At 37.3% G+C, this 25,842-nt stretch overlaps 1 protein-coding gene across 1 annotated transcript in view; it reads right to left on the bottom strand.

Moving 5' to 3' along the window:
- The window catches only part of LOC5564580 (tetratricopeptide repeat protein 39B), a 28,930-nt gene extending 9,078 nt beyond the window's left edge, over positions 1-19,852 (bottom strand). Inside the window, exons 1-2 of the mRNA XM_021849384.1 lie at positions 18,655-19,852; positions 6,779-6,810 (exon numbers count right to left, since the gene is read on the bottom strand). Coding sequence (XP_021705076.1) covers positions 6,779-6,810; positions 18,655-18,705 — 83 coding nt within the window. The 5' untranslated portion in view covers positions 18,706-19,852. The remainder of the gene's footprint in view (positions 1-6,778; positions 6,811-18,654) is intronic.
- Between the last annotated feature and the right edge of the window lie 5,990 nt (positions 19,853-25,842).

Below are 25,842 nucleotides of genomic sequence, written 5' to 3'. Positions count from 1 at the left end.
TAGCAATGCATGGGTCGAAGTTTCTCCTCAACATTGCCGAACCTATAGACGAATAAGAAGCGTTATCGAACGCGCCCTCAATATCAAGAAATGCTATAAGAGCGATTTCTTTTGCATTAAAGGTTTTCTCGATCTTGTTCACTAGCGTGTGCAGTGCTGAGACCGTTGATTTTCCGCTTTGATAAGCAAATTGGGATTTAGAAAGAGGCATAGTTTTCATAAATTTAGAATCTATATACTCGCATAATACCTTCTCCATGATTTTAAGCATTACCGAGGATAGGCTTATCGGTCGGAATGCTTTAGGGTTGGTTTTGTCCTTTTTTCCTGCTTTTGGAATGAAGACAACTCGAACTTGACGCCAATCATTTGGAATGTGTCCCAGAACTAAACTTGCCTTAAAAATCTCTACCATGTGTGGAATCAGTGTCTCTTCCTCTTTTTGGATAAGCGCTGGGAAGATTCCATCCATGCCAGCAGATTTGAATGGCTCGAAAGATCTCACTGCCCTAACAACCCTATCGCGAGTAAAAGCTTCTTTGGCAACCTTTATTGCGTCCCTTTTTGCTCCTGAGTCCCCTGATAGGAACCCGTGTGGAACTGAGACGTCAAGTCTGGCACCTTCAGCATTTATACTCGTTTGTGGGATTGAATCAGGAAAGTGAACTCTTAGCATTTCACTCAGTGTTTCACGAGGTTCCACAGTGAGTGAACCGTCAGTCCTTTGAAGACTTCCCAAACCATTGGAGTGATCCTTCGAAAGAGTTTTATGAAGTCGAGCAGCTACGGGAGTTTTCTCAATGCTTTCACACATGAGAACCCATGATTTCCGTTTTGCTCGTCTCATTTCTTTGTTATACTCTGTCAGAGCCTTTCGGTATAGACTCCAATCAGAAGTGCGTTTGGCTCGGTTGAATTCCTTCCGAGCAGTTTTCCTGAGTTTATCAAGGTTGAAGTTCCACCATGGAACATCTCTGTTCGAACTAACTGTTTTGATCGGACAGCTCGCTTGATAAGCATTTAGAATTTTGTTTTTAATAGAATCCGAAGCTGCTTCTAACTGTATAATAGTCTGAATATTCGGCTCTATTATATAGTCTTCAGAACGGAGAATAGCTGAGTAGGTTTCCCAATCAGTTTTCTTGGGATCTTTAAACGACTTTTGAATCATTAGACCCCCTTCCCACTCGAAGACTATATGTTTATGGTCTGACATAGATATTTCATTAGAAACATGCCAGTTTTTTATTTTATCCGAGATGGATTGACTGCATAATGTCAGATCAAGGACTTCTTGTCGTAAGATGTTTTCAAATGTAGGCTTATCACCGACATTGCATATGTCAATATTTTTGGAGGAAAGAAACTGCAAAAGATGCTCACCTCTGATATTTGTGTTTGTACTTCCCCATACAAGGTGATGAGCATTGGCGTCACAACCGATGACGAAGGGGATGTTGTGTTTTTGACTATAAGAGACAAGAGCAGCCATCTCTGGAGGAGGAATGTCTTCTGCGTCGCCAGGGAAATACGCCGAAACCATAATGATCTCAGTACTGCCCCTAGCAGTAGAAACCTCCATCCTGACCGCCACGATGTCCCTTTTGATGAATTCTGTAATTGGAAAATATTTAGTATCATTGCGTATTAGAATAGCTGCTCTGGGAGAGAGCTGGCTGTCATCATATACCAACCTACACGAGTTTAGTTGAATACCTTGTATTCGAGTTTTGTTGACCCATGGCTCTTGAATCAGTGCCACGGAAAGGTGTTCTTTTGTGAATCTCCTGCAAAGCACATCTGTTGCGCACTGAGCATGATGGAGATTCACTTGGAGGATTTTAATCATTGCTGAGGCGTTCCGCATTTTCCGGACGTTTGCCGTCCTTCTTTGGATGTTGCGGATCATCAACTTTTGATTTTGGGGGATGTCTTAGATTTTGGTTTTTGTCCTTTCCCTTACCTAGGCCTGCTGGCTTATCCCCTGTGGTCAATTTTACACTTTTGACATTTCCACTGCCCTTATTGGGAGCCATTGAGGTGACACCGCTTGGGCCAGGAAGTGAGGTCAAATATGCATCTTTTCCATCAGAGGAAGACAAGCTAGCCTGTATGGTAAGAGTTGGTTGTGGGATGCTACTAGAGGCCTCCTCAGATTTCTCTTGGGTCGGCTGTCCAGTTGGATTGTCATCAATTCTCTTAGCAATTTAGTTTTGATTTAAATACATTAACACGTAGACAGTTTTCTTCAAACTAAATCAGAAATTTTAGTTTTACCTATACTTACCAGATTGATGCGCATGAATAACGCTTACTTCTCAGCCCATTTATTTAATAAAAAAATGGAATCACACCTAACACATTTATCGATACACTATTTCATTTGGACTTTTCCGGGTAGGAAGCTTTAAAATATGAAAACGAAAATATAACTTTTTTCAACTTTTAAAATTTTGAATCGTAAGTTATTTTATTTTGACATTTATGAAATCTGCATTAACCGCCTGCTTTTCGAAAAAATCGATTAGGTACAACATTTAGAAACGCCATAGCTTCTTCAAGTACAGCATTTTAAAATGTTAAAATCGAAAAATATCAAGCGAAAAATAGGTACAGTGGGATTCCCTTGTTGGCATTAAAATTGATCTTTTTTTGGTAACATATTTGAATACCATTAAAATGTGTAATGTTTTTGTAAATAGCATCGCGTCTGTTGCTTTAGTCAATTAAACAACAGTTCAGAAACACTTCGGAATGGTTACTTGTCTTGTATTCACAATGTTTCTTGATGGCAATAATCTCCACCAGTATCTCAACTAGAAACCAACCTTTTTCAGGGATTTGTACTGTATGATCAGCCCAGAGTGTCCATTCAAAATCAATTCTCCAATTCCAGGATTTTTCCCGGATGCCAAACGAATTTAAATAACGGATGACAAATTGATCCATTTTCGATATCTTTTCATATGAAATTATTAAATCTAGAAGATTTGATGTAACTAAACCTTTCTGAATTATTTTTATTAAATTTATGAAATACTGTGAGCTCAAAAAGATTTGAACTCCGAAAGAGTTTTATTTGTTTCAATATTTTGAGAACCATCCACTCCCTAGAATTCAAAGGAAGTTCATAGAGATTCACTTAGACTATATTCTCACAAAATTTGAATATTTGAACTTCTTAGGTTTAGTTTTTTTGCAACCTCTACGAATCTATTAAGAATTTCAAGCAATTTCAACCAAGAATCTTTTCAAGAATCCACTAAAAACTTTATTAGCAAACTATTAAAAACTATTTCAATGATTTCTCAGAGAGAACTTTTAAGAAACTGATCAATTATCGGTTTGATTCCCATTAGTATTCCATGTAAGTTGTTATCAAAAATTTACCATAAATCTAAATGGAAATCTTTATATGTTTGTAGAAATGTTTCAAGGATTTTCATCATTGGCTTAACTGCCCATACTCGCATAACAGTCCCATTTATATATGAAATCCCATATAATATGGGATTGTTATGCGAGTATGGGCAGTTAAACTAAAGTATGTGAATTCCAGCGAACAATTTCTTCGAAGAGAATAAATTTTCTTCCGTTGCTCACCAGCAAGAAAATTTTCTTTTCTTCCAAGAAAATACGCGTCGGAATTCGCCTACAGATGTCCCGCTTTTCAGTCCCGTATTTTGAGCTTTTGTTGCATTTTGTCTGGAGAAGCTCTTATTTACGGAAATTTTGCAGGTGTCGTTAGTTTTCTAATTCATTTTTAAGTATAAATAGTATTTATACATTGGAAGCTTATAACGTTATGTACTCGACAATTGGAAAATAGTAGCTTCAGCTACAGAATAGACTTTCAGTGATGAGGATTATGCATTTGTAAAAGGAACAATCTTGTCGGGTTGTCCACAATTTGTATGCACTACTGAAACCAACCGAAACAAAAAATTTCTAAAATTCTAATGATTGTCAATTGATTATATGCAAACATTTTGAGAAATTCTCTCAAGGTCCTAGAATAGCATTGGAATCTTGCCCAGGATCCTTTGGCAATTCTGAAAGACTATGTAAAAATGCTGTCTAGGAGTTTGTGGCAATCCATCTCACCATTTTCTCAAGCACCCATTTAGATTCATGTGTGAGTCTTCCGATTAATTCTGCAATAATTATAATCCCTCGAATTTTTTACGATGTTTTTGTGTATCTATCATGGAAACAAGTATTTTCGTAAATTAAAGATCTTAGAGAAAATTCAAAAGTCATCATACTGAAATTTTAGCCTAAAAGTTAAAAAAGGGATACTGTAAACAGTTCTGCTGATTTAAAATAGTATAGGAGTAGGCACGATATGATAATAAATCCTTGATATTGATAGTGAATTAATTGTCAGTTCTTATCTTTATAAAATCTTTGGCTGAGATTGTGCTAAAAAAACGTATGTACTGATAGATTTTTAACATTGTTCCTTATTTGACTTGAAATGTTCTTTTAAACGTGAGAATACGTTTCATAATACAAATGCTGAAATTCCTTAATTGTTCATTGAATAGAGGAACGTTGAAAATAGGCCCATTATCACCACTTGAAAAGGGTGACATTGGGTTAGACAAACTAGAATTAAACTTAAATAAAGAGAATCGCCTACCACTCAAGTTTACTACAGTATCATAGTAGCAATTTATATGTTGAACATGACTGTGAGATTTAAAACAGCATTCACCCACCTAATCGTGATGTTATTTTTTTACGAAACCCTTCGAACAGACCTCACTTCCAAGCTTTTTTAAATGATTGATAAATAATAAAGTACTTGCTTCCGAGATCTTTATTATGGCTATTAATAAATAAAAGGGACATTTCCATAAAATTTTATATATATATATATATATATATATATATATATATATTTTTTTTTTTTTTTTAATAATAATAATAAAAATTTTATATTAAAATCTCAATATTTGCTCAGATATTACAGATTATGCTTTAGCCTATTGTAGCAACGACGAACTTAAAAAAAAAACTGCAATTATTTTTGTATTGTACCGTTGCTTTTAACTTTGCTCTGTACGACATATTTTCCACATTAAAGCATTATTATACGCGTATATGATCGGGCATTATTTTGTCCCACGTTGGATAAAAAAACATCTGGTCACTTTAGCTAAAACCTAGAGGGGAGTTGACTCATACGTTAAAAAAATAGCAAGATGCGTTCTTAGCATGGGTGGCTTGATATTTTCTAGAGGGGCTTAGACCCCCCTAGCTCCCCCGTATGTAAAATCATTGACTTTTAATCGTTAACTATCTCTCTACCAACTCACCAATAGTTAGTCATGATGCGAAATACGAGTGACAGCGAGACGTGCACTTTCTTGAAATTTTTTCTAAATTCGTCCATATAAATTTAAACGACCCGGTAGTCTTATGCTTGAAATGCATATTTTCCCGGTGTGTTCTACAAATTGCAGGGTATTTCCCGTATTTTGCCGGTCATTTGTAATTCCCGGGTTTTTCCCGCTTTTCCCGGATTTCCCAGATGGATGGACACCCTGCTGTCAGCCACTTGAGTCTGCCAGTAGGTGATACACATAAAAAACCACTTTTCTTCAGATTTTGTTGATTTCAATTTTGCCTCACGATTTCAGCTCAGCTGTACCCTTTGGATTTTTTTGGGGATTCTTGGTTTTCGGAAAGCTTCTCAGAACTTTCAAAGGTTTCTTGAGGATATTTGGAGATTCCTATGGAGTACTGGGAGGTTCTTGTGGGATTCTGAGAATATATAAATGGTTATTCTAAATGCTGAGCGAAATATGTTAATTCCTAATAAACTTTGAATGTCTCTAGGACGTCCTGTGAGTTCCTAGCGGGATACTGTGGATTTTTATTGGTATTTTGAGTATTTCTGACAAAATCTCAAGGGTTTTGAAAAAGTTTCCAGTGGAATTTGGGAGGTACTAGTAGTAACTTGGGAAAAACGAACTTTTGAAGACTTGAAAATTTTCACCAATATCACAGCGGAATCTTAAGATTTTAAGCGATAATTTCAATATTCTAGCTAACTTTTTGGCATATATAAATTTCTATCGGAATCTAAAGCGAGATCCTGAGGAATATAGGCGAGCACCTAAAGATTTCTATTAGGTCTTTGAGAATAAAGGATACACATTTTATTATTTTTATCGTATTCTTACAGTTTTAAATAAATGTCCAATTCTTGAATAAAGGTCACTTATGCAATTATTGTTTTTACATGGACCACACATACAAATAGTGTGCATAATGCATATAAAAATCATCGGAGACATTTAAGTGATGAAAAGTGTGTAGAACGTATGCCACAATTAACCTAACGGGGCTTTAAATTCATAGTATAGTCCAACCCTACGGGATTCGGCATCGAATTGGGCAGTTCCATAGTCCATAAGGATGATGTAGCAATACTCTAATGATGTTTTGAAAACAAATAATTGAAAAATAAAATTTAAAAAATGGGCTACGATTTTGACACGGTTTCGTTTTTGGCAACTGAAAATTTCGAGTTTATTGCCAAAAGAAAATCCCACTGTACAAGCTTTATCGGTTTCGTAGCATGTTAAGCCTTAAATATTAAAAAAAAGCAAATTCTAGAGCATTTCGAGCAATAGAATTTAATGACTGTCATTTTACACAATCACTCTGGCCAATTTTGACAACGTTTCATTCGAAGGTGAACCACCCTTCTGCTACTGTTTGAGAGACAATCACCATATAATAGAAAAATAACATCAAATCTACTTACGATGGGCCTTCCGAGTCACATGCATCCTGAAACTGAAACAAAAAAAAGTACCGTGAGCTGGTGGATTACAAGTTTGGTAGGAAAGTGAAGAGCAACGACTAATTTAAACTCTAAATTTTGCAAATGAAAACGGAATTTAGTATTATACCTTTTAATCAAGGTAATTAGTTTAATTTAATTAGTTAAATGGCATAGTACTAAATTCAGTTTTCATTTGCTTACATGTTTCACTAAACACCTCGAAGATTTGTGTTCTAAATTTCGATCATTCGAAGTATCATTTGAAACTTGTTGACTATACCATTCTACAACAGATTTGTATGATAACCAATGATGAAATTCCTCTAAGATTTCTAATTGAACTGACATTTTTTTAATTCGTTATTAGTATCATTCCAAACATTACATTCATTTCTTACATCTAGGTGTTCTGTGTTATTAGACAACACTATCATCCTAATTTGGTAAAACAAAATTAAGCTTTTGTTAACAACATGTAACATTTCATTTGCCGTAGCAGTTCAGAATTGTTACAGATGAGCTGGTTTCACCTGCTCATAAGAGAGAGAAAAAACGCTTTCAATTTACTTAACCTAACAATATAAAGCCTTAATTGTGGCAATAGAAGATTGCAACGGTTTTTATTTAAAGTTATTAATTATTTTATCCTCTGCAGAGCTTACTTCCTGGTATTACAACAACTAGTTCATACTGGTACAGCATACAACATGGCTGGCCAGTAAATTAGTTTGAAGATCTAAAGTTTGTTCTTAAGACAAAGTTTTGATTTTCTGTTAATAAGTGGATAAAGATATTATTTACATATTTGTTACATTTGGCTTGAATGCCCTCAATGTGATTTTTGTAAGTTAACTTTTTATCTAGCTTGAATCCTACATACTACATACTTAACTTCATTAGACCAATTTATTTGAGCCCCTCTCATCGTGACAACATTTCTATTGAAGGTTTTAAATAAGTAGCTTTTGGTTTATGTTGGAATATTATAATTTGAGTTTTGGAAGTATTAGTAGAAATCTTCAGTTTTTGCAAGTACGAAGAAAAACACATCTACACTTTTTTGCAATGTACTACGAATGACACGCAGGCTTCGTCCTTTGGCGGAGAGGCTTGTATCATCCGCAAACAAAGATTTTTGACATCCCTGAGGTAACTGAGGTAAAAATATTGTACAATATTGGCCCCAAAAAGCTGCCTTGAGGAACACCAGCTCTTACAGGAAGTCTTTCAGACTTGGAGTTCTGATAATTAACCAGTTAGCTCGTAGAAAAATAAAAGTGGAGCTGATAGGATGGAAAATCGCTCCAAGAGATATTTGAAATGTAACAGGAACATGATCAGCATCAAAATTAGCGTGAGTAACCAGTTAACTACAAAGGCGACCAGAGACCAAATCAATCGTAAAAGAATTTCTAGAAGAGGGAACACAGGTAGAGCTATCAGTGTATTAAATTTAGAAATATCCTGAAGAGCACTAATCAAATAAAAATCTGCCATTGAATTATTATGCGAATTATTCCATGAGTGATGTTTTCTATTAGTCATCAATAGAACAAAAATGCATAGAAATGGCAAATAGGCAGCTATCAAAGTATATTTACCAAGCTGTGTTTCAACAGAAACAACCAAAATTTCAAAAATTTTGGTTTCAAATGACGAAAACAGTTGATATTTCATACGCCTATGAATGAGGATAGCAACTCCCCCACATGCTCCATTCAATCGATCATTACGATAAACAAAAAAGTTTGGATTTCTATCGAGTTGTGATCCAGCTTCAGTAATACCTGCTATACGTATGTTATTAGCAGTTAGAAAATTGAACAGCTCGTCCTCTTTCCTACCATTCGAAGAACGAGCATTCCAATTCAAAATATTTGAAAAAAAATATATAGGTCCATTAGTAGGTACGTAACGTAATCCAATATCAATTATATGAGTAAATTTTCTTCAAAGATGAGATTACGACTTTTTTGGCACACTGGTTTAAAATTTTGGACGATCGAATGCTGAGAAAATTAATCAAATTTTTCAGCACATTTTTTTGAAAAATGTAACAACTTTAAGTAAAAATTTGGCAAACAAAATCTATAAAATGTTTTTGTCAAAATACAGAAGAGAAATTAGCTCATTGCTTTTCGAATAAGCCATAAAGTTTTAATGGGTTACATGCATGGCCGGATTCGCTACGCACCACAGTGTAACGCACATGCGCTAGTGTCTATGCACGAAAAATCGGTAAAAGGTAACGCGGAAAATATTTGTATGGCGAAAAGCGTCGAACGAATTATTTCTAAACATTGAGAAATATTTTCAAAAAAATATTTGGTGCCAATTGTACGTAATGATAATGACTATCACGCTAAGCAAATATTTTTTCGACTAATGCTTTCATTTACGAGAAATTTGAAGTTAGATGCCTTACCTCATCCAAATGAAACGAGAAAACTTCGATCAACTGTGGACAAGAGCAAAGCAGGTAATCCATTGGACATGTAATCCCTGAGATGCACTTTTGTATGTTTTTAGGCTGTGACCCCAAACTTTTGCAAGAGAGTGTAAGCCTCAATAAAAATCAATGTAGATTCACTGGATGATTTTCTTATGTGCATGGGTGATCCACGTTGGTAAGATTTTTTTGTGAAAGAATCACTTTATTGAAAACAAGTCTAATTTTACTGCCCAATAAAGAACAACTATCATCAGAGCCGTAGCGTGGTCTCATGGCGCCCTTGGCGAACCGACATTTGAGCGCCCCTTGTTTGAAGCTCAAGTTGTTTTTAAATATATTAAGAAAGCATTATATTACCTGTAATACACGAAATTCTAGCGCGACTTCTGTAAAAATGGTTCATCAAAATTCTCAAGGATTATGATATTGCTGTTTATTAAAAATTTGTATACAGATATTCAATGATGAGATAAAGTTCTGTAAGAAGTCATACACAGTATACCAAATTTTATTCTCAGGAGGACTATCTGATAGCCCGGAAGTTATTGAATTTTCTATTACATTTCCTGTTAAGACCATGGGATCTATTGAAATATCAGTATAGTGTATATTCCCTAAGAAATGCTTGTTGACAATTGCTGACCCATATACTTTTGCTTAAGTTTTTTAAATTCTTGTCCAATAGAGTAAAACTTAGTATTATGGCTTTTCACTACTGTTCTCATTTCGATGTCAAATATTTTTTTAATGACTTGATTCGGAATGTTGTGAGAATTGTTCTGAATATTCGATCTGATTCTTGAATAATATGCTATTCGATTCAGAATCACGCGAAAACGCCCTCCAAATCTGACTAGGGATCCTACTTAAAATTTTGTCAAAAACTCGCATGGTATTCTGTCAAAGTCCCACATACATGATACATGTATACCTATGTGGAAATTTTAAAAGAGATTTTGTAATGGACATTGTGGCCTGGTTTGTGTGATAATATGAATAATAATTATGTGGAATCCTACTGCTTCAATGTGAATCAGCTCAGAATCCAATTATTGTTGAAATCTATTTACCCCAATTATCGTTTTGAACGCACTTTACTGAAGAAATTGACCAAACTTTTTTTTCTGCTAGTGCACAAAATACTTAAATTAGAATTTCACTGTTGTTCGCGGCTTCTTTCAAAAGATTTGTGCATTTAAAATTTTGGTCCAATATTTCATTTGTCTTCTTAACTGTTTCGCCTTAACTTTGAATTTTTGTGTCGGGATCTCCAAATCATTGCTGGAATTGGAAAGTTTTTATTTAATGTACATTGATAAGTCTGAGATTTGTCACAGGTGTTACGTCTTAACTGGGACAGAGCCTGCTTTTCAGATAAATGTATGGTGACTCGTTCTTTGTGAGAGGAATGGTTTATTGGAATGAGCAACCAATAAAGGCAAAAAAATCACTTGGAAGGATGTAGAAAATGTCTTCACTAGAATACTTTATCAGAGACTAGTTTTATTCCAACTTGCTTAAAAATCTTTACGTCATGTTCCAATAAAACTAAACTAAGTGGTGTTCTTATGAGCACTTCCGCAGTTTTTACTGAAAGCTATACTTGTCAATTGACCATTTTTTGCATTTGGATTGGATATCGTGTGGCAAGCACGAATATATTCCATGCCCAGGAGAATATAGGTTTTGAACTAACAACCCTCATTGTAGCTGCGCGTTTTTCGCTAGGACTATCTAGGCCCCATAATTTGCATTGTCATGTTTAGAGTTTTTTAACTGTCTCTTTCTCGAGCAGAAGAAAATATCTACTGAATACCAAATTGAGGTATTCCATATCAGATAATTTCCAATACTTACAACCTTACAACCTTACAAATGAGGTATGAATGAGCCCTGCATAAGAGGTAAAATACCTCAAATAATACCTTCATCATATTCTACAAATACCAAGCTGATAACTAGATCAGGTATTGTAATACCTAAATAATACTTGATGGATTTTCATATAAAAGTGAAATTTTTCAATACTAGTTCAATACCTCCAGCAGTCCTCAATAGCTGTCGAATACCAAAATGAAGTATTTTCGATTGTTTTAAACATTTTTTTTCAAATACCATTATAATACCAAAATGAGGTATTGATAACTGAACAATACCTAATTGTGGTATGATACCAAATTATGGTATGCATAAGTTATTGGCGAGTTATTCTTTCCTCCTCGGGTTGAGTGACCCCCTAATGAAATATGTCTCTTCTAAAATTTTACAAATTATGGCACGCATTTTGGCGCCCCCTAAAGTCTGGCGCCCTTGGCGGGTGCCAACCTGGCCAATAGCACGCTACGGCACTGACTATCATAGGTCACAATCGAAAGGGAGAAACAAAAGTCTTATCACCTGATCGTGAAAGCACGTGGATCACATAAAGGAGTCACTAAATTACAGTATTCTGAAGCCTTAACTGATAGTCCATATTTGTGCTAAGAGCACCCGTAAAAGAGAATCAAATGTTGCTAACAGTATCGATGAGTTGACCATTGTGTCATCGGTCCCCGCAAAGCATACGTGTAGAGTAGAGCATAGGCTCCATTCATTTCCACATTAGGAAGACGAGCCGGTCATTCAGTGTCACGTTAACTGAGGCAAATTGACTAGCGTGTCCCATAAGCATCGAAATAATGCCGGCAGCAGGTTATGCTGTATTGTATCTATTATTAGGGAGATATGCGGAGGCACATAAAAGTTTACGACTAATTGAATTGTTGTACCTACACTCGATCACATCGCGGTGAATTTATACGATACCTACAAGTTTTGTGTGCGCTCCGATTGGAAAACGGCGCGATATGTGATTACTTACAAGCTTAAAGCAAAAAAAAACAGGACACGTGACTAGTGTTGAAAAAAGGAACCAAGTGTAAAGTAGTCACATAATCGGATTATATTGAGTGTGTCATATCACTCCTCCAAACTACCTAGATACCTAGGTACTTGACTACAACGAAATACAACTTTTCTAGCACGTCTAAGTAGACTTCACAATACATATTGCCCTCGTAGGAAAAACTATTACTTCCTGCAAGTCAACATTACGTAGTCTAGACTGCGACCATGAACTTGATCGATAGCAATAAATTCTCATTATCATATTGAATCAGCACAGCCATCTATGCTTCCCTAAACCACATAGAGATAACGATATTCAACAGATTCATTTGATTCCAACGCTTCATCGTCAATGACTGTTAAAGAACGCTATGCTTAAAGGGGGTTAATATGCGACTTTCTCGCACATCCGATTTTCTTTGCTCTCGATCATAAGAAACAACTCTAACCCTCGAAAACACATTGGCAAACACTATGAACGATTCTATGATTTACTTGCTTTCCTCGTAGTAATTCCCATACAAACTTTGAAGGCTTTGAGCAGTCTCGATTTTCATTCAAATGAGCTCATAATTTTGGAGGATACTGAGAATTTGATTTAGAATGAAATCAGAGTATTTTCCGATTTTCACTAGCTTGTTTCTTATGACCAAGAGCGACTTCCTGTGAAAGAAAATCTGAGGTACATGAAAGTTGTATAACAACCCCCTTTGGACATATCGTGATATCATCAAAAATACCTATGGTGTTCACTTTATTACTATTTGCTAAACGATAAGCAAATTTATGAACGAGTCGTGTATGTAACTTTAATACAATAATCGTTTCGCGGAAAATCCAAGCAAATTACAGCTCAACAGCATAACCGAATGTTGTAATCGGAAATTTATTTCCATAAATCAACGCTCTTCATCGATAACGAGAACTGCTGCAGTCGTTGCTAAGCTAGATAACAACACTATCTGACTGGATCATCTAGACACAATACCAACACACGCCGATGCCAATCACGTACGTAATCTTGTAACACATTCCGAGTTCCGGTGTTTTTCAGAGTCAATCACAATTGCAATCTAAAATGATGTGTGACGTTGGCATTCGAATTTGCATAAAACAATCTCCAACACAGCTCGATTAATCGCGCCGAACGCTGAGTTGCGTTTCAGCTTACGCTTAGCCAACGCAAAACGAACTTCTAATAGACTTGCTCTTGACGGCGTTGACAGGTAGTTCAGAGGTTAGATTCTCCCATGGCGATTAGCGGGTACCTTCCTAAACGTTGTAAACCGAACGTCGATGAGAAAAAAAAGTGACTTAAAACCGATCGCAAGGATGACTATAGAAATATCAGTTCTACAACATTTTTCGATCAGCTTCGTTCGATTATTGATAAAATTCGACTTCTTCTTTTTTGTTCTTCTTTTCTCTGGCTCAATGATCTTATGACTGAGACCTTTCTTTGCCAATTGAACATTTTTCCGCATGTGTATATTGTGTGGCAAGCAAAAGTATGCTCTGAGTCCTGGGAAGTCCAGAAAATTGCCAATCCGAAAAGATTCTCGACCCACGATCCTCCAAATCGTCTTACTGAATAGCTGCGTATTTACCACTACGACTATTAGGACCAGTTATTGTTATCTGTACATCGAGTATTGTTACTGTTTTTAAAACTCATGAATTAATAAGATATTTAATTTGTTTACCGGCATATCGGTCTGTTTTGCTCAAAGCAGTAGGGAGCAAGGAGAAGAAAGCATTGAAAACTAGATTGATAGATACCGTAAAAGAACGGCAAGTGAAAATGGCAGAAGTAATCATGGAGCATTATATCATTGCTTATATAAAACAGCTGCATTGCCGTAAGTCTACCATTAAAGTAGTTTTAAAAAGAGAAAAAGGCCCTAATATAGTCGAACTAATACAAGAATGTTTATAAAGCTACCAAGCAATTCATAAAGTAATATTAGTACATTGATACATTTGTAATGTAATTGACAGCTCTTGTAATTTGTCGAATGGCGCATCAGTATGGTTGATATGCAATAGAATACGTGCAATGTTATAATGCTTGGTATTAATAGGGGGATTAGATGTTGAAGAGGGCATACCATTGAAACAGTATTACTTGGAACGTCTTTCCTTATGGCTAACGCCCTCTATGGAAACGGCTTGGCGTGTTGTTCTAATAACACTACCAAGACATCCTATATAGCGCCACGTAGCACAGTGCGTTGAATGTATGGAGATGTGGGACAAAAATCAAAACTGGAAGATCAACACATTTGAGCACCTTGGTATGGAAGGGAAAGTTGTGTCTGGTCAAATGAGCTACAATTTGCATAAATGACATATACTATACACATAATCGCAAAACTGTCCCAAGCGCCAATTTCATTGTTTTCCAAGAAAAACTTTGCAATTTGTTCTTTTATTGCTCATAATGATGTAAGAAGTTATTTGCAAATATGTCTCTTCTCACTCGTAGCTGCAAAAGTGACTTATACGCCTTGAAGCAAAAAAAATCGCATTTTCTTTAATTTTTTAGTTTTTAATATAAAATTTGACTAAAATCTTGGGAATTACGCTTCCAATAAATTATTTTAAGCATAAACTTGCTCTGGTGTAATGTCTGGTTGAGCCGAGACCACATAGCGTTACAAGTTTTTCGGATTTTTATCATGAACAACTCATTTTCATACTTGTGCTGGTTAAGGAGTATACCTAAAAGTAGTAAAAAATCTCGAAGAGTTGCAGGGAGTTGCAGCTGTATTTTTCAGACCTGTCAGAGGACACTCTGAGAAACATGCCTGTGCGTGATTTAGCGTGGAACTCGGTGGAACTTTTTTTGAATCGATAATCAAAGTTACATGATAGTATTTCACAAGTTTGATTTCATAGCCAACTTAACGTGCCGATTTCTTATATTCAACGTTAAAATTGGTGTTCTTATCACATCAAATAAACTTTACCAACGTTTAGCCATGTTCTCTTTAAGATTTTGATTGAATAGATTGTTTTCAAAACTCTCCTGGCTAATTGAAAGGAATGCTGAAAACATGCGACAAAATTGTTTTTTTCTGCTATGCCGACAACTGTCACTTTCGATGCTTGTTGTAGTGGATTTAATGCTTTGTATAGCTTAGAAATGCTTGTTTCAATAGTAGATGGTATCTATGAACACTTGTGGATACTTATTATCGCCGGACAAAATAACTTGAAATTTGATTTTTGTCTATGCGTAGCGGCAAAATTGCGAACCAAACTATTTGCTTTCCATTGACCTTCGGAACAACTTTGCTGAAGACTGGAATTTTCTATCTCAGGTGGATCACAAGATAAAATTTGCTTAAAATGTTCAATTTTACATGCTCACTAGCGCCACCTAGCGGCAACATTGCGAACCAAACTGTTTGCCTTCCGGATGTACTTGATTCGCTGAACAACTTTGCTGTAGCATTGTAAATTAACCTATTTTGAGATGATGCTTAACTTTTTGGGAGGTGATTCAATATTCAGCTGGGTGTTGCAATAATTATTTTAATGAGTCCGTATTTATGACGGGTAGGTAGTGTATATCATTCTCTTGCAACTTGTACACAAGCTCTAACAATCTAGAAAGCATGCATTATAAATAGGGGGCCGTTCACGTCCATATACCACCGTCTAGGCAGCGTTCATTTTTTACGTTACGTTAAAATTGAACATTTTAGACCCCTTCTTCTTTTGTATAAACTGTAGACCTCTTTTCTTTTGTATAAATTGTAGCGCTTGAGCTTACCCCTTCCCCATCTTCCAGCGTTACGTAATTTGTTGACGTCGCCCTAGAAGCGTAGGGGGTACATAAGAGTCCTTGCTAGTGGGTTAGGGGCAGATTAAATATCCCAGTGGACAATATTCTTTTATAATGAAATCAACCCGTATAGGCCTAAGTGAAAGAAAAAAAAAATCTGAAACTCTCATCGTTCAGCAAATAGGGTTTCAAAGCTAGTAATGGACCCCTTAGTAGCTGAAATTTATTCTCAACGCTTTTCCGCAATGATATCTCAGAAGCATTTACGTTTTGTGGAATCTAACAACAAGTTCGATGTTTTTACTTCATAGTACGCCTATGAAACATAAAAAAAAACATTCGATTTTTCCAGCGAAATATGCATTTGGAAAACTGTTGTCCGAATGCCTATTATGGACCCTCCCCGGGTGGTCAAGTGATCGAAGGAAGTCGGAAATGTTCTTGTAGCCGAAGTTATTCGTATCACAGCAGTTTCCGGGATTAGCCTTAATGTGGCCACTATCTATATCTTTTTTTTCTGCAAATGTCCAACGGTTTTTAGTTGTTCTGGTGGTTCACTGGGTCAAATCGGGTAAAAATGACCCCACTTTTTCAATCAAATTTTACCCAACATATTGGTATAAATTTATCTCCAAAAAAGTCCTAACACTTAATAAAATCTTGATAAAATATTGTTTTTAAATAATCAAACAATGCTACTACTTTGGCAAATTTTCCCACTCAAATAACGGCTGTATTGTATTTAAACTCTAATTTTAAAAATTGGTCCAAATTTGAACCTTAACACTTTTGATCATTCACTTAGTCGACAAAAATGCCACATGGGTTGTTCCTATCTGACATTTCGGAAGGGACACGGAAAATAGAATACATCGAAAATTTGAGTTTGAACCAAGGGGTATGACAAAATCAAATTTGTAAAGAAATGTTTTTTTTTTAACTTCGAACTTGAAACGAAAAACATTGAAAAAATGAGTGTTGTGTTTCTGGCCTAAACTGTGTTTGCTACTAAAATTGAGACAGGGCTTTAGGACGCTATTTAATTTATTTTCATAGCAGCCCGTCATTCGTTTAGGCAGCCATGCTAACTTTTCAGCACGAAATTTCAAAGTAATAAAACTCGGCCGTCATATATAAGGGATGGTATACAAATTATGTCATACTAAATTTAAAGTTCACGAGTTCTCCGAAAATCTTGTGCCAGTTTCAAAGAGATCCCATAAATAATCGAAAACTCAAGACTCGAGTGTCAGTGTTTGATGTGACTCTCACATCGGCTTCCAAGATGGTATTCTTTGAGAGGACATGTCCTCCTCTTCGATCATATGTCCTCCCGCCCTTCTTTGGACTTACAATATTTTTATTTTCAAAGTAAAAAATGTCATATATAAAATCCATTTCAGTTTTATAACATATTTTGTGATATTTAGATTTAAGTTCGTTAATGATTTTAGAACTAAGATTTAAGGTCAAAAGATTTTTATATATCTATTCACTCTAAACTCTAATTTTTAACTATTTCTTAACGCTCTTAACTCTCTTTTAAATTTTCATACAAAAAATCTTACTATGAGGTGAGGGGAGAGTTGAAAAATCGCCAAAATTGTCTCACGTAATTAATAGACGGCCACTTGTAAATTTTACAAAATGAATTTAAATGATGATTCTGCACTATTAACCCGAATCCTCGAACCCCTGATTCGGGGTAATGGACTATTAGCTGTGGTTTATTCAGAGAAAATTCCGGGGTGATAGATTTCATATTTATGTTTTGTGTAATATAAATTGATGGCATTCGGGTGTTTGTAAAGACTATGAAAAAAGTTCAATTTGAGTCAGATTTATACGAATTAGTTAGATAAAAGTTGATTAAAAAGGAAGTTGGGGTCATTTTCCTCCGATTTCCATTTCCATCCGGACATTTCCAAAAATCTATGACCTTTGAAAAACAAGACATCCAAACGATTCCACTCAAGCTAAAACGAAGGCAATCCGTCAAGAATTGCTGAAATGGCAGCAATACGAGCTTTTTTTTCATTTGCTAGGCGGAAACGGGTTTAAGACATCTGAATATTTTGAAAATCAGCTTTTCTGCAGTTAAATTGAGATAACTATTTGTACCTAAATAAGTTTCGAAAAAAATTGTTTCTCAAATACCAACATCATACAAATAGGTTGCATTTTAACTTCATACAAATAATTAAAATAACACTGCCATATTTTAACTTGATTAACCTTTGGCTCCATCGCTAAAACCCCAAAGCTTATTTTACAACTTTGGTAAAACTGCTGAATCCTCATTCATTAACTTCATTTGCCCAGCAGTGTCCAATGTGCGATTTCATATTTTCCCTCCGATATGCACACGCAAACAATTTCGTGTAATTTTGCACCATTCAACAGTGTCGTTCGCCTACTTTACTTAATAAATGAGCCCTCGTGGCCACGTCTTGGACGTGGACTGGCTGAAAGTGCCTTTTGTTCATCGTCCGTTCAACAATACAACAGCAAGTCACGTGGCGCAAGATGAAGGAGAAAATCATGATTCGACCCCAGATACGGAGCCCTTTTGTAGGCGAAAGCTTTTATGCCTAGTCAATAACAAACATAACGATATGTCAATACAATTGGCATCCGCTTAGCCGGATGCGCATGTCGATTTGATTTTGAATATGCAGCAACATGGAAATGAAATGTGTAGTACAACCCAAGGATCCCAATACTTACGTCATCATCTTCATCCTCGACATTCTGCATCAGCGAATTGCTCAACGCCATTGTCACACTGATTCGCGCTTTTCTGCTGACTGGTCAAAGAGCAAACACTAATTTTTGATTTGTTTTTGCATATATGTTGATAATCTCCTGTTTCACTTTGCTTCTGCTTGTCTTCGGATGCCTCCGAGTAGCCGGGCTGACCAATTACTCTTTACTTCTGCTGATGTTTCACTACTGGCACACTTTTTTGTATTCCATTTACGCCACCTTTAATGTGCTGAGCTTCTTTTTTCGCGAACCAGAGTGCTTCTTTGCGTTCAGAGATACTGTATTTCATTGCACGATAATACGATTCGTCACGTCTGCATAATGTATGGGGAGTTGCATTCGTCAAACACTATTTTGTTTAAAACTTGTAGTGGTAAAACTGAAGTTTGCTATTGTTTATGTTTCTTCTATCCTCTTCTTGCCATTTATCGATTGGTGCTCCTCGACTTCTGAGTGCTAGGTTGCTTGTTGCCCGACGTCAACGACGCTACAATCTTTACTGCATACTCGCTAAGATCACAAGTGATAAGATAACGTTCTGCTTCTTATGAATGCTATTTAGAATCGCATTATCTATATTCAGTCGGCATCAATTATGTAGATTTCATTGGAATACCCATTCATCTCGAAATCATGGCTCAAGTTTTTTCGTGTTCAATGCCCAGTGTAATTACGAACACAAAAAAAGGATAACATTGCGGTAGTTCTATTGTGCTGAATTATTGATCCGTCTGAATCGATATTATGTTAATTATAATTATATCAAAATGCTTTCGACGTATTCTTCGTTTATGCAATAATCTATTCTACGTACGGATCGATCACTCACGAATGAAAGGAAATTCCCAGTTCTTCATCACTCGTCCCGATTTTCACTATACCTTCGTCAGAATATCTATCTTTCTGCTCTGTTCTTCTACGCACCAGAGTATTCGCTGTTTTCAAGGTTGAAATTCTCACCTAAACTTAAGACGTTTCATAAATTTCCACCGCCCTACAGCAATCGGAAGGAAAACCTTTTCCTTGTCATGAAGGAAGTAGAATGTGTGAAAATTGTCCACAACCGCACAAAAGTATCGCAGCCGACAGTGACGAGATAGCGCGAGAAAGAGATCCGTCTGACTAACAGCGCCACTACTTTCCGAATGAAGCATATTTTTTCCCATTGATGGACTTCGAGTCGTCGTCGCTTCGAGGTTCACGCTACTACGCTCTTCGAAGCCGGAGAGTGAGTATGAATCTCGTTGGCGCGTCATCAGGCCGTGTTATTACTCGAAACGACGTCCATACAGAACACAACATCACACAGGAAAACTTCAATGAGTAAAGACGGAGAGCGCGGAGAGTCGCACGTAGTTTCATTCAAATTCAATAGGGTATATTACAATCAATCGCCTATAGGTAAGCGCGATCTAATTCAATGGAGATTCAAATGTTTCAATGAATTTTCTTTCGGCTGAACACAAACATTGTTAGGAAACGTAGAATCAAGATTTAGATGAAATATTAAAAAAACCTTCTCTCCCATCGGAGAAACTAAACTGTTCTTGTTTTTTTCACCTTACATAGATAGAGCCTTTGTGAACTCTCCACAGTCAACTTTTCTATAGTCGAACAATCAATTATACTTTGATTTCTCTTTAAATCTAGATAACTTTTATTAGATTTTACTGATTCGCTGTGACTCAGTTTAAGTTGCTAACTGCGGATATAAAGCGAGGCAAAGGATTTTTTCGTAATATAAATTTCTTAGACTTTGTTGGGAATAAAGTATTATCGTACCTACCAAATATCTACGAAATCAAAAATGGCAAAGAAGCCTTCTGTTAATAAATGAGTGAGAGTGCTCATAGAACACTACAGCTATCAGTACACGCTTTGCCAAATGTGCAAATATTTGGCTAGGCATAGACCAACAGACAAACATCGGTTCCAAAACTGCTAAATCTTTGCGACGTCAAACATTTGTTCGGCTCTGTATCAATCCAAGCCACATATTTGTCATAATGTACTGATAGCTCAAGTTGAGAAGCAGGGTTTGTCCCAGTAGGATCGAAAGGTTAACAAAACATAAGTATAATAACCTGGTGAACTTATTGCTCTACGCTCCTCTACCTCTTACGTTCGGTACAAAACAGATGCAATTGCCACTCGGAGAGTCTCACGCACGATAAAAACGAATTGGAGTGCTGATTATCTCCGGAGAGCTATCGTCTCTTGTTTACGTTTTTGTTGCAGTTATATTGAGAGGGCAAGGGCGATGTTAAGCTTACCTGCACTGAAATTTACATTTAATAGGGATATACGCCATAAATCAAGTTTAGTCTATGCCTATGTCTAAGGATACCATGGTTGGCTCTATCTTCGTCGATCTTGTGTGATACTTCGACCAACGTAGGGATAGCATAGCAGCATGCTAAATCAAGACGGATGGAAACCCTACACCGTCGTCGGTGATACTCAGTTTCTCCTAACGTTTAGGGTTCCAAAGTTCTCCTTCACTGCAGGCAGCCAACGTGGCCTTCCTGGGAGCCGGCACAGACTTTTCCTTCAAATATCCACACTAACTGTTCAATGTTCTCCTTCAGCACCCAGTGTGTATAACATATAAATCCTAATAGGCTCCACTATACCTTTACAGTTATTCGCCGTTATTCTCTTACTATATTTGGCTGCGACCCACGCTTTTCAGGCCCTGATGCACCTAGCTCACTCCGCTCCTCTCCTTCATATTCCGTCCTGATTTGAGGCATTGTTACATTTTTGTTAACCAGCAATCTCTCAACAAGCTCTGCCCAGTGTACACACTAAGATTGGTCGTTAATTTTCTTTTTTTTTTTTTTTTTTTTGTCGGTAGCGATAGGGGTAGTACTGGCACTCTTAATCTGCCCTAAGCTCCTTCCCAGCATTTGCTTTTATAAGCCTCTATTGCGTTCATCACACAGACGTTCCTAAGCAATGTTGCTCAAATGGTCACTGTGTACCCTAGCAGCAATCAGCCCTTACCGTAATTTTGCAGTCTAGTACTTTAGACTACTATCAAACTATGATAAGACATGAAATGCTACTAGAGTGGTTAAAGTGAAGAACGAAATAGTTTTATTAAAAGGTCCTCATTCCCCATTTCATTTCATCACTCACTATCGTCACTTTTATTTTCGACACTATCACGTTTAACACCGATTATCTCTCATCAACTTTCGTAATACACTTCAGATATACTTTCCATTATATCACTTTTCACATCACACCATTTTCATATAAATTCATTGTTATTAGTATTTACCATCTGTTAGCATTACTAAGCAATTAAAAGATATTCAATTTAAATGTTTCATTATTTTTGTTGATGTAGAGTCATTATTATTCAAACTACAATTTAGCACTATCAACAAAGTTACAGTAAAACCAAATCACTTCGATCCATTCTTCTGCACTCGCTGTCATTATTAACACTTTTATCATGCATGTTTGAAGAACTAGGCAATAATGTTTATATTCAGAGAAAGATTGCAAAATGTATTATGGCCTTTATTAAATTAGTAGAGTTCACATCATTATACATCATCATTATTATATTTCTAACAAAACTATCAGAATCACTTCCAATTTCATTTTCAAATTCTCATCACCATAGATTTTATTATAAGCACACTATTAGCACCAACACAATCACTAAATTTAATAACAACAAGTGTTACACGCAGTTCCACCAAACACCCATTCTTATGTTGCATTATAAAACGATTGATCACACGTTAGCTTCGAAACTTAACAACCATTACTGATTAGTACAAAGGATGCTACAGCTCGTGGTAAACGAACTGAACCATCAACAACCAGCACTGGTTTATAAGTAACTAATGAGCCCTGGCGGTCCCTCCGTTCGAAGAGGACCTGATAATATGCCGAAACATATTAACAGATCCTCCGCCTGAATGCAGCCGTTTCATGATAAATCATGAACCGTTAGAGGTGTGCCAAAGTATTGGGAAGGTGATATGTTTCACAGACGGGTATTATTATGGTGCACCTTCTACTTTGGCACCGTCAAACCCTGTGATCGTGGCCAGGGAAGATTGGTCGTTAATTTTCTGAACTTTTTTACTGAGTTCTCAACAGCAGGTTTATCTCGATACGTTAGGTAATCGATGTTCACCGTTCATTGGTACTAGAGATGGGTAGCTCAGTCACGAATCATTCAAAAGAGTCGACTCTCAAAATTGAGTGAACGAATCACATTTTTTTTTCAAAAGAGTCACGATTCACTAGCACCTCATAAAAAAATGAGTCTTAAAAATTTACCCTGAATTTTTTTTTACTTGGTATTTTTATAGTTAAGTACATGTATAGGTGTAAATAGTTGATGTAGATTTAAAAAAAAAATGATCTCGTTCAAAAATTGTTATATATCGCATTTCTTACATGAAATATATGATTTAGTTATGATTGTTTAAATGAGTCACTGAATCGATCAAAAAAGTCGATTCACTTTTGTGAGTGAACCATATACGATTCGCTTCCAAAATTGGACCATTTTGCCCATCTCTAATTGGTACCTTTAAAAAAATGGATGTTACTTTTTGGCCTTATGGGCTCTGGTAGTTCTTAAAAGAACAATTTATTATTCTTACTCATATTTACAAGACTACTAAAATTCGATAACCTAGGGGGAACGAGATCCCGGATGACCTGCTGGCCAGATTGTTGGGAACGAGCCCTGTATCTATCGATCGAGTCGCCAAAGCGCTCATCGAGTGTTTTTAGTTCGGCCAGACGGTGGACCTCAGTTGTTCCTATTCTGGGACCACTTTTGAGGATCATCCGAAGGAATTTATTCTGGGTCCTTTGGAGCCTCAGATGATGGGTTATGGCGCAGCTCTCCCAGATTGGTACGCCTGACGCCATATTCAAGGGTCTATTTTATAAGTTGAGTCGATCAAAATGACTCGACTGGAGTCACTGTCGACCGAAAAATTCGCTCGACTCAGCTCTGTCACTCGAGTTTTTCGACAGTTGTCACTCTATGTGACTGGATTACTATGGGAGTCGACGGGTGACATCTGAAATATGCATGCTTGCTTTGATCGACAATGAATACAGACGAGTCACATGAATCTGCTCGATTTACAAAATAGGCTCCTCAATGGCCTGTTTGTAAACCGCAAGCTTTTTTTCATAGACAAGGTTGACTTTCGGTTGATCAGTGGGTATAGTGCTTTACGCAAGATGTTGCATTTGGTGACGGTTTTGTCAACCTGTTGTCTAAAGAGAAGCTTGATGTCTAACGTTAAACTAAGGGACCATTCCACCGTTAATCCACCGAGGGTGATTTTACAATCCTCAGCCGAAACAAGTCTGGGGGATTTGGAATAGGCGTAGAGGATGACCTGGATTTTCGCCGCGTTGATACAGATCTTCCAGCTGTTCAAATAATCTGCCAAGACATTCAGGCCTCCCTAGAGTCGAGATGTTAACGCTCTCGTGTCGTCAGCGAACAGCGATAGAGAGCCGCCTTCAGGGAGCTGAGGCATGTCCGAGGTGAACAGATTGTATAGTAGGGGACCTAAAATACTTCCCTGTGTAACACCTGCGGGGATGTTGCGTGGGTCTGAGTTGACTCCATTGAGGGAAACCCTGAACGTCCTGTCAAATAGATAGTTTTTGATGATTTTCACCAAACAGGTGGGAAGATTGTATTGGTACAGCTTGTACACCAGGCCGTCATTCCAGACGTTGCCGAATGCTTTTTCAACATTGAGCAACGCCATGGCACAGGATTTGTCAACGGAATTGTTCCGGTTGAAAATGTTGGTTACTCGAATCAGTTGGTGCACGGTTTAACGACCGCGTTGAAAGCCAAACTGTTACTCGAGTAAGATGTTATTTTGATCGGCTGCCGAAAGCAGATGTTTGTTGATCGCTTTTTTCAAAATGCTTTGATAACCCTGAAAGAAGGCTGATGGGACGATAGCTTTTGGAGGAAGAAGGATCCTTCCCAGGTTTCCTGATGGGGATGACTTTTGCTGACTTCCACGGCAATGGGAAGCAGTTAAGTCAGAGATGTTGATAGAACTGGAGACTCAATTGCTTGAGCTCCAAGTTCAGGATGTTGTCGAAACCTGGGGCCTTTATGTTTTTGGTTGTTTTGACATAGGCCTGCAATTCGTCAGCAATGATCTCCAACTTCTCCGAGAAGTCGTCGGGAGATCGGTGTAGGTTAGCTGCATATTCAGAGACAGCAGCCTCGTGCTAAACTAGGAATGTTTAGCCCTAGATTGTGTGAGCTGACGATATGCCGACCTATCTCAGCAGCCTTCTCCGCAGGGGTTATCAGGCGATGCTTAGAGTCGGTGTTGTCTAGTGGGATCAACGGTGGAATTGGTCTGGATTTGGGTTTAAGAATGGCCTATGGCCTAGCGCAATCTGGGAAAGAGCGGATCTTTTTGGAAAAATCTTCGTTCCTAAGGTCCATTATTCTGGCCTTGATGATTTTGGATATGCGATTAACTTCGCTTTTTAACGTAGGTAGGCAGACCAGTGCGTTGGTACTGCCTACGTTTGGTGTTGCGTAAACGAATGAGATCTTTGCTAACTCTATGTATATGAAGGGTGTTGCTCACCTGACCAGATGCTGGTACGTGCTGCTCTCGGGCCACGGATATGGCATATTCGATGCTCTGCAGCTGCTGATCGATATCTTCAATGGACGCCATAGGGGCCTGGTATCCAATGTTGGCGTCGACACACCGCTGATATCGACTCCAGTCGACACGGTGGTAGTTGCGCCGGGTGACTCGATGCCGGTTGACCAGGGAACCAATTTCAGTCACCACCGGGTAGTAGTCCGAGCTGAGTTCCTGATGAACGACCGGCTGGGAGATTTTGATTGGGCCGATGGAGGTTTCCACCAGAACACCAACGGAACCGCAGTTAGTGCACTTCGGTTCGATACCCTCCATCGACTGGCATGTTGTCGTTGCGTGCGCGCCGGTACATTTGCCACATGTGGCAGTTCCTCGTACCGTGACCGTGCGAATACTTCCACTGCGTCACGTCGTTCTTTTTCGGGCGGTAACGCTCCCATTTAATAATGATGTTGAAGAGCGATCTCACATTCGTCAGGCCCGCCATGGCGATGGATCCCTT

Source organism: Aedes aegypti, chromosome 3, assembly GCF_002204515.2.
Source record: "Aedes aegypti strain LVP_AGWG chromosome 3, AaegL5.0 Primary Assembly, whole genome shotgun sequence".
NCBI classification, from domain to species: Eukaryota; Metazoa; Arthropoda; class Insecta; order Diptera; family Culicidae; genus Aedes; species Aedes aegypti.
Note: the sequence above shows the minus strand (reverse complement) of the source record. Positions and strands in the feature narration are given on the sequence as shown.